At 46.8% G+C, this 9988-nt stretch overlaps 1 protein-coding gene across 3 annotated transcripts; it reads right to left on the reverse strand.

The window, feature by feature from the left end:
- Nucleotides 1–274: 274 nt before the first annotated feature.
- METTL21A (methyltransferase 21A, HSPA lysine) lies at nt 275–9377 on the reverse strand. Of its 3 annotated transcripts, XM_073306624.2 has the most exons (5): nt 9103–9265; nt 8111–8997; nt 7519–7695; nt 5928–6039; nt 275–3031 (listed from the first exon to the last, which is right to left on the reverse strand). In XM_073306624.2, the coding sequence occupies exons 3-5, from the start codon at nt 7675–7677 to the stop codon at nt 2634–2636; spliced, it is 669 nt and encodes a 222-aa protein (XP_073162725.1). In that variant the 5' UTR covers nt 7678–7695; nt 8111–8997; nt 9103–9265; the 3' UTR covers nt 275–2633. The 3 variants fall into 3 exon arrangements, with proteins under 3 accessions (XP_073162725.1, XP_073162727.1, XP_073162726.1); XM_073306626.2 differs by lacking the exons at nt 8111–8997; nt 9103–9265 and adding an exon at nt 9343–9377; XM_073306625.2 differs by lacking the exon at nt 8111–8997.
- Nucleotides 9378–9988: the final 611 nt, after the last annotated feature.

Genomic DNA, 9988 nt, shown 5'->3' on the forward strand with positions numbered 1-9988 from the left:
GGGAATAGGGCGTAGGTGGGAGGGGACAGTGGAGTGAGAAGAGGGGTTGGGGGGAATTTGGGACGTGCAGGGCTGCGGTGGCCAGAGAAAGAGCCGACTTTCCCCAGCTCCAGGGCTGCCGGGGAGAGACCCCCCCTCCTTTCCAGCCTCAGCTCTGTGGCTGGGGAGAGACCCTCCTCCTTCCCAGCCCCAGCTTGGGGGCTGCCGCGGCGGGGGAGAGAGGGCACATCCATCACATTAGAAAGGTAAGACTACGGATATTAAAATACGAGTTGTGTGCTTTTATTTGTGGAACAAAAAAACGTTTATTATTAAGGGTTTTTTTTTTAATGTAGCGCTTTTATCCAAAGTGATTTACAATAGTTAGCTAACAGTACAAATAACATTTGGAAAGATTATTAAGTGGTCCACTGAGACCCTCAGCAATTTTCAAGTGGGCCGTGAAAAAAAAAAAAAAAAGTTTGAGAACCACTGACCGAGACCATCCATGACAGGTGTTTGTCCGACCTGTTCTTAAAAAACCTCCGATGATGGGGATTCCACAACCTCCCTTGAAAGCCTGTTCCAGAGCTCAACAACCCTGACAAAGTGTTTCCTAATCTCTAACCTAAATCTCCCTGGCTGCAGATTAAGCCCATTACTTCCTGTCCTACATTCAGCAGACGTGGAGAACAATTCATCACCATCCTCTTTATGAGAGCCCTCAACCTATCAGGTCAGAATAATAGAAGGAGTTTCATGACAATGGTGTAACTGAGGTGGTGATGCTTAGAACACTATGCTGTAACCATTCTTTGAGACCCAAAGGCTGACGAGGTCTTTAAAAATCCATTTCTCTTGATCTCACAATATCCCTTCTTTTTGTGCATGTACACACACGCACATGGGTGCATACACACCAAGGAATGTTCACTTTCTGTGTGAATCTTAACATTTCTTGCTCTAAAAATCACCCTGCTATTTGGCATATCCTGCTATTGACAGGACTTCAGTGTCAAAGTTCCTACAGCCGGTGGGAAAAAATGAAAAAAAAACAAAAAAAAACCAAACAACCCAACCACAAAATTTAAAAATTGTTTCAGTTTAGCAGGGCTTTTTAAAATTTTCATGAAATATTTTTTTTTAAAACGTTCAAACTATTGTTTGTTTTCCCCTCACTTTTTCCTTTCTGCTACTGAGTGTCCACGGTTTCAGATTTTTGGACGCTTTTCCTTTTTCTTAGTCCTGGTCTACATTGAACAATTACACTGACCTAGCTACATTGCTCAGGGCTGCGAAAAATATCATGCCTGGAGCACCACAGCAACCTACCCCCGGAGTAGACGCAGCTAGGTCATCAGAAGGGACACCACACACCCTCCCTAGGAGCCTGGTGGGAGTGGGAGGACAGGGGCTCACGTTCGCACCTTAAGGTTTGGGGAGAGCAAGGATAACAGGGAGGCAAAAGCTCCACCCCATAGGACATAGCTACCACTTTCTATTAATGTAGGAAGTGTCCATATTACAACACTACAGTGGCATAGCAGCGGCTGGCCCTTTAAGGAGAGGTGGGCCTAAGTCCTCCAGTGACAAGCCTAACTTGCCTCCCCAGGTGAGAAAATGATTTTGGTCATGTGACAGGAAAGTCATGGGACTAAGTCAGGCCAAGCCTAGGGATATATAAGGGAGAGGCCTTGGGGACACTAGGAAGTTGCTGGATAAAGAAGTCAACCAGCACACAACCCCAGGATGGAGGACTGTGAGATCCCAGACTTGCGAGGTAAGTTACAGGCTGGGGAGGCCAAACTTTAAAGCTACAGTCGCAAGGAGGACTCAGACCCTAAATCTGAAGATGAGTAGAAAGGAAGCTTTGTGGGAGTTTAATTATATTCAACGAATTAGACCCCAGGAGAAGAGGAATACTGTTTCAAAGACTTTGCTTATGACTGAATTATTTTAGCAGAACTCAGAGGGAAACTGAGGCAGGGTGCCTACAGGGCTGCCCTAGGCCACAATGGGGTGACCTGGGACAGTTACTTGTCTCTACACTGTTTAGTTTACATTTTTCCCCACTCGAACTTTCCAAAGTTGAGGGAGCTTTGAAAAGTTACAGCAAGGAAAGAGAGAAAAAATGAGGGAAAAATAGACGAAGTGAAAGGGAAATCCCTCAACATCCTTCATTCTATTCTGTTCAGTGCAAAAATGGGGAGAAAAGAGGAGGAAAACCCCAAAATCTGATATTTTGAAACATTTTCAATTTACAAGAACTAAAAGGAAAATGTTCATTTTGAAACAAAAAAAATGTTCGTAATTTTCTGTCAACCAACTGAACAACCTTCATGAAACGATATATTCCTGCAAAACAGCTGTTTTCAATTAAACCCTATTTTTCACAGGGAAAAAGTTGAAACCAAATGACCTTTTCTAAGCTCACTCAGTGATAATGAGAATGTTGACAATGAGCCTTATACACATGAGAAGGGCGGAGCATACAACCTTCAAATGTGCTCAGATACCATGGTGACAGATGTGGCATAAGAGGCTAGATGGATCCTTTTGAAATTAAGCTCATCAGTACAAGTTACAGTATATGTAGTAGAAATAATAGTAGCAAACCTTCAGGTAGTGTTTGATATTAGAGAAAAGAAATGCAGTCAAAAGTCTTCCTTGTGAATGCTCCTCTGTGCTTTGAATACACGTACATCTTTACTGGGATCGTAGTGGACCTCACATACCGAAAATCGTCCCTCCAGCATCTCCAGGAAATTCTGATCCCGTTGATAGCGAATCCGACACGATAACAGAATAACAGTATGTTCTGAGCACAAGTGCTCCAGTGTCTGAAGCAGATCCGCAAAGGTGTCTTCCAGATAAATTATGTCTGCGCCCAGGATAAAGTCAAACTTTCCTGGCGCGAAGTTCCCCAAGTTTCTTCCCCAAGTCAGTTCCTTTACCACGGCTCTTGGCTGGAGGTCAGGAGGTAAGTTAGCCTGAACGTTTGACTCGAGAAATTCCAGTGCAGCTTCCCTGTCTGTGATGGTGACATGAGCACCTGTGTGGCACAAGGAGTGTAAGTCTCAAGACAAATAACTGTTGCCCACCGATACAGCTTTTGGAATATAATGGTTTAAGGGACGCAACTTCAAGTTCCCATTAAGAGTTAACAAAATTACTGAACAACAATGAAAACATTTACTGAGCTGCTTGATTTTAAGTCAACTGACACTTGGAATATTTAGTTTTATTTATGTTTAATGGTAAAAATAGTACTATCAGATCAAAATTGTTTTTGGAATAAATGACTATTTCTTTTTAGAAAGACGGAGCCAATTGCTTTCTGTCTTTCTATGAGGAAACTACAGAATAAATTGTGGGAGATTATTATAAAAAAGTCTCACTGATTTTTGCCCTGGTGTAGCATCAGATTACCCCTAGGGATCCAGACAGAGCAGATGGGTGACTGAAGAGCCTTAGCCGCAGCTGGTTTTTTCAATGGATGTTTAAGTTAATGGTTGTGATAGTTTATTTGAATTTGGGCAGAGTTTTAAATTATAACGGGGTTCAAAAGAAAATCAGATAAGTTCCTGGACGATTGATCCATCAATGACTATTAGCCAAGATGGTCAAGAACACAACCCCATGCTCTGGGTGTCCCCAGCATGATGGCCAGAAGTGGGAGTGGACAACAGGGGTGGATCATTCAATGACTGTCTCTTCTGTTCATTCCCTCTGAAGCACCGCATTGGCCATTGTCGGAAGACACAATGCTGGGCTAGATGAACCATTGGTCTGACCCAGTATGGCCGTTCTTATCTTATAATTTAATAAATATTTGATTAGTTTTTTCACCCCCATTTTAAAAGGAAATCTGCCATAGTGGCTAGAATTTATCTCTACAGAGACATTACACTTGAATATAGTCATGTTTTAGTTCAATGAGATATGATCGGCATGGCAAGTTTAGACTCTACACAAATGTGTGTGCTGTCTGCTCTAGACTATAGAATTGTGCTAGTTAACACATGTTAAAGATGACTTAACATTTAAGAATTGACACACCGGAGCAGATCCTCAGACAGGATAAACTGTCATAACTCCACTGACTTCAATGGGGTCAGAGTCAGATCACTCCCACCCCACTTCTACACCTATGTAAATTAGCAGAAGAACTCATTGGCCTAATGAGAGTTTTACCATTGACTTCATTAACTACACTGAGTACAGAACTAGGCTAAACTGAATGCTTTTGAAAATCCCCACCTAGGGCTCCAATCAAATCCACCTTCACAGATCCAAGTGCACGATCAAATCCTACAGCTACAGCAAAGGTAAGGAAAAAAATAAGATGGGGGGGGGGGAGGTGTCATTTTAGCGTATGCGTAACATGCCTCCGGTGGCATGTGACAAGGATTCATCCCTGAATTTGGTCCGCAGATTGGATCATTAGCTTCCCCGCTTGGACTGGGCACCGAGGGGGAGTGCGACATGAATCCTGATCCATGCCCCCCCAGGGGAGGCCTGGGGAAATAATGTATTTTTAACACACACCGTGCAGGAATTAATTACAGTTAGAACAAGTGAGTTTCTCTGATAAAGAAGGCGCTAGTTTTAAAATCATCAAATACCGGTTGCTTTTCAAATGAAAATCAAACTAATATTAGTTAATGTTAGGGGAACTGAGCATTTGTCAAGAGTTGTCGGTGGTCAGGCAAAGGAGTCCTGGGCTACATTTACTCTTAATCTGTGCTACCGCTAGGGTGTTGAAATAAACAATGAGTGAATACAGCAGGAAGCAAAGCTAGGGCTGTGAGATACCAGACTTATCACTGGCCCCACTCTTGGTCTAAGGATGCCATGACTCACTAGCACCCATTGTAAAGGGGAGGCAGCACAGCACAGTGGATGGGACATCAGACTAGATCAGGAGACCTGAGTTCTGTTCCTGGCCCTGCCACTGGGTGACTGACAGAACCTGGGCAAGTTGCTTAATTGCTCTGTGCCTCAGTTTCCCTGCCTGCAAAAACAGGGTTAATAACGCATATGCATCTTTGTAAAGTGCTTTGCTATCTGTTGATGGAGCTCACTGTACAAAATGTGAAGTATTAATAAAGCTGAAGGACATAAGCACAGCATTTATTCCCTGTGGGAGAATAGCTACAGAAAAGAAAGGGATGCCACTGACAGGGCTGTCCCTAGCTATTTTGGTGCCCTATGATGCCCCCCCGTGGGGGGGCTGTGTGAGGCCCCAGGCCTCCACAGAGGGAAGCAGGGGGGGTGGCCCCAGGCCTCTGCTGGGCGGCTGCGTGGGGCCCCAGGCCTCCATGGGGGATGGCTACTTCCTGCAGGAAGTGGAGTGACCTGGCCCCAGCCTGCTCCACTCCCCTGGCTCCCAGCCGTGCTGCCGGCGAGTGCTGGGGGGCGGTTCCTCCTTTCCCCCCAAACCTGGGAGCCAGGGGAGCGGAGCAGGCTGGGGCCGGGTCACTCTACTTCCCGGTGAGTGCAGGCCCCCCTGCTTCTGGAGTCCTCGGGGGAGTGGGGGCGGGGCTGGGGCGGAGCAGGGGTGGGGGCCATGGGGAAGAGGTGGGGCAGGGTCTGGAGCAGCACGCAGCTGTGCAGGGCACCAGGAAATATGGTGTCCCAAATTTCCTGCTGCCCTACGCAGCTGCCTGCTTTGCGTATGGGTAAAGACGGCCCTGGCCACTGAGCTCACCGCCACGGAAACAGCAGGCAGCCTTAAGGGGGTTCTACTCTGAAGCAACCTGTTGTAGCACCATCACCACAATAAATAACGCAGGAGGCTCTGAAGCCGAATAAGAAAGGAGGACGAGCCACAGATGAAACATCACAGTAACCGTCACATAGCGTGGCTGTTAACTTACACAGCAACCCTGTCACCTATGTGTGAATTTTACAGCGGTACCAATTCCTTAAAGAAAAAAAACACTTACCCAATAACGTGGCCACTATTCCCAGCAATCCAGTTCCTGCTCCTAGTTCAATCACTGAGCGCCCTTGTAGATCAATACTTCCCATCTCCAGATAAGTACACAGGACTACAGCCTGAACCAAGAGACAGGACTAATTAAGAATTGGGGATCGTTTTAGTGATGCCAGATCACAGTATTTCTGATTGAAACCAGTAGAGAAGGTTGCAAGAAAGGTGTGGACAATCAAACACCTCAAGTCTGCAGGTATACTTCGCCATCCGTGTTATACAAAGGCTGACGGGAGGCAGAAAGGAATATCCAAACTATCAATCCTGCAAAGGAGGTTAAAATAATGACATGGGATGGTTTCTCCATTAAATCCAAAACACAACAGAAGGAAGCAGAAAAAGAAACAGTTGCACTAAGAAAAGAAAAGCAGGATTTTTGTTGATGCAAAAAATTAATGCAAAATTGCAGAACTGTTGAGAGGCACCATTGCCCTTTATCGTATTTCTTACATCTTTCCAAAACCTTTTGGTTTAATCTTGGTACGCATGCTCTTCCATAGTGTGCGTGACAGTCAAGCAGTTGAGTGTAATGGATTAAGAGCACTTCTATTTAAGTACAAAGTAAATCCAATGTGAGCTACTGTTAAGCAAGGTCCCACACCCAAATCATGACTTTGCAAGAGCATCTGCTATAGAAAATTCTGTCTCACCAGTATCCTTAGGAACAGGATGATAGCTGTGTTAGCGTATATCCTCCAATTAATGCGAGCAGTTCAACTGCCAAACTCATTATTTATGACCAGAGAGAGGGGCATGATTTAGTGGTCAAAGTACAGGTCTAGGACCCAGGTACAGCTAAACACCAACACAAACCCAACCATTGACGACTCCTGTGCTTTGGGTTCTCTAGCTACAACATGACGCTACTTAACTATCTCATCAAGGTGGTATGGGGATTAGTGGCTGCCCAGCGCTTTGAAGATTAAAAGAGCTATGCAAATACGAAGTATTATTTTATTAAGACTTGGTTAAAAAAAATGGGAAAACAACTTTGTGATAAATCTTGAAAGAGGCCCTATTTCCCAAAGTCTTTCATGATCTTTTTTTCCAAAATGTTAAACTTTCTATTGCAATAATTGTCAACATTTTTCATTTACCAAAAAGTGAATTTTCTTACTGAAAACAGGAGTTTCCAGTACACTAGCAATCTAACAAAAAAATTCTAAAAATATTGAACATTTAGATCAAATTATTAATTTTTAAATGTTGCAGAAAATTGTGAAAATGGAAAGTTTTGATCATGCCGACAATGTACCATAAAAAGTTTTTTTTGTTTTTGTTTTTTTTAAATATAAAAAGAGCACTTTTCAATTGGGGGAAAAAACTTCTCATGCAGAGAATTTGCAGCCAGCTCTCCTAAGCTGCTGGGCATGTATTTCACCTCTCTGTAAAATGGAAATAATTGTACTAGCCTTCTTTGTAAAGAGTTTTGAAGTGTACTGATGAAAGACACTACACAAAAGCTCAGTATTATTTGGGGTTGGACTTGAAACAGACACATATTCTGCACAAATTGAAAATATATTTATTTTAATCATACATACGGCATCCCATACGACTGCAGCTACACCCAGTTGCTTCCAGTTTTGTTTGATTTGGATTGTGTGGTTGGCAAAATGATACACAGATGAAGATTTATGGAACTTCTGCAATCCCCAGACCGCACTGTCATCATAGGGAACCAACGCCATTTTATTATCCATCTATCAAATCTCTCTAACCTATGGAACAAGGGAGAACAAGTCTATGTGAAACCTCAGTGAGAAAAGAACATCTGTTTTGTCCTCTCAAACTAATTTGGCTTGTTTTAAATAACGAGGGAGATTCCAAATACCGTTTTGGATCCTAATAATTCACTCGTTGTTTAGCTACAGTGGAACAGCTTCAACGAGAGACTGAAGGAGTCCCACGCGAGACTTTCCCTTAGCTTGGTGGTTATGGCATTCACCTAAGGAATTTGACCACCTCTTCTCTCACTCAGCTGGAGGGGGGACTTGAACTGGCGGTCTCCTGCATCCCAGTTGAGTATCCTAACCTCTGGGCTAAAAGTGGAGGAAGAAGGCATTCCTCTCCCTCTCTGTTTTGTGTAAACTCACCTGTAGGGGCTCATGCAGTAGGTGCTCTGAGCACACTTACCAAATAGGCCCCTCAGGTGACTTAGACAGAGGAATGCCGATATTTCCCGGTTCACATCATCAAAGCAGCTGTTTGCGTAAAATTCTTTGAATAAGATAGCAAGACAGGGTGACAAAGGTGGAAGTGTTTAATCCTGCTGGTATGTCATTCACGGGAACGTTGATTAGTAAGAAAAGATTTAGGTGGCTTGGACATGTGAAGGAAATGCCAGACTACAGGATCCCGAAGAGCGTGCTGTACTCTGAAGCTCGCGGAGGGCCTAGAAAGAAAGGCAGACTGCTGCGCAGATTTCGGGGTGCTTGCAAAGAGAACTTAGAATCCTTTGGAATCTCTGTGGGTGATTGGGAAAGGAACGCAGAGTGCCGCTCTGGTTGATGGAGTCAGCTTGTAGATGGGTCGAAGCATTGCGAGGTGGACTGGATCAAGCTTCGTGGATGACCGGCGACAGAGAAGGAAAGAATCTGCTGCTTGGGCGCAGAGCGTTGCTTGTGCGTGGGTGTGCCCTGCTGGTGGACGGAGCGGTCACGAGCCCATTGGACTCAGCAGCCACCAAAGAACTCCTTGGCGCATACGCCATGCTCTGTAAAGACCCCTGGTACCACTGACTGATGGAACCCGCTGGAGACGGCAGTCTAGGTTCCCTGCCCTAAACTGTCATGCCTTCTGATGATGCTCAGTCCCCTATACCCCTGGGAATCCCATCACCCACTCTGGTGGGTGGAACAAAGACAGCTTAATACCACAACGGTTTCAGACCCAGCATGAGGAATACTACTGGAGGCTGCAGGAGGAATTCAAGGAGAAGGTAAATGATCCCCCGCGGAATTTGGCCGGGCCGTTGGGAGTAATGCTAACTCCTCTAAGCATGCCCAGGTCTCGGCCAAACCCTGCAACAGGAAAGAAAACAGAGAGTGTGTGTGTGTGTGTGGCGGGGGGCGGGGGGGGAGGTGAGCGTAATCTGTGGGGCTCTGTAAGGCAAGGGAGATCTGTACCTGGCTGCGGCGTCCCCAGTGGGCACCAGGGAAGCGCTCGGAGCTGCCCGGGCACCAGGGACGCGCGCGATCCCACGCAGGGCTGCAAACGCCCTTGCAGCGCCCTTTGCCCGCCGTGCACACGCTGGGGGGGGGGGGCGGCCCCTCCGGTGCAAGCGAGCCCCCCCCCCCCCTCCCTCCGGTGCAAGCGAGCCCCGGGGCCGCGAGGATCCCTTGCTGCACCCGGGGCCGGGGACTCACCCGCCACCGCCTCGCTGCAGGCCGCGCTGCGCCCCGGCCACCCCCGCCCCTTAAAGGGGCGGTGTCGCTCCCTGCTCCGCCCGCCGCAGGGGGAGCTGGCCCCGCAGGGGAGGGGGCCGCTGGTTTCATGGGGGGTCCCCAAGGGTTAAAAAATGCTGCAATGGTCGCGGTGGCTGCAGTGAGTCGGGGGGGGGGGAGCAGGATTCCCTGCTCCCGCGTGGGGCCAGACCCCCCCATGTCTGAACGCAGCCCCTTCCTTCCTTGGGGGAGAGGGCACAGCTCCCCCCAAGCCTCCAGTGGCCCTGATCGAGGGGGATGATCATTTACCTGCATTCCTGTGGCATAAGGGAGTCCTGGGCCAGGGCCCCAGCGTGCCAGGTACTGGACAAACCAGAGCGGAGAGACAATGCCTGCCCCAAAGAGTTTACAGTCTAAGGGTTGGGCCAGGCAGGCGGGGGAGTGCGAGGGAGCGCTGAGATGGTGGACGCAATAGTCCAGGGTGGTCCCCTAGGCTTCTGGCTGCAAGCCCAACGTTGCCATGCTGGCAGCTAGTTAGAGGCAAACTGGGATTTGTTCTGAAAGGGTGGAATAAATTGAAGCCTTTTTGAAATCGAAAGCCTCTGAAATATTTCCTTTTTGAGAGTTG

The sequence above is a fragment of the Lepidochelys kempii genome, chromosome 11 (assembly GCF_965140285.1).
Source record: "Lepidochelys kempii isolate rLepKem1 chromosome 11, rLepKem1.hap1, whole genome shotgun sequence".
Taxonomy (NCBI): domain Eukaryota; kingdom Metazoa; phylum Chordata; order Testudines; family Cheloniidae; genus Lepidochelys; species Lepidochelys kempii.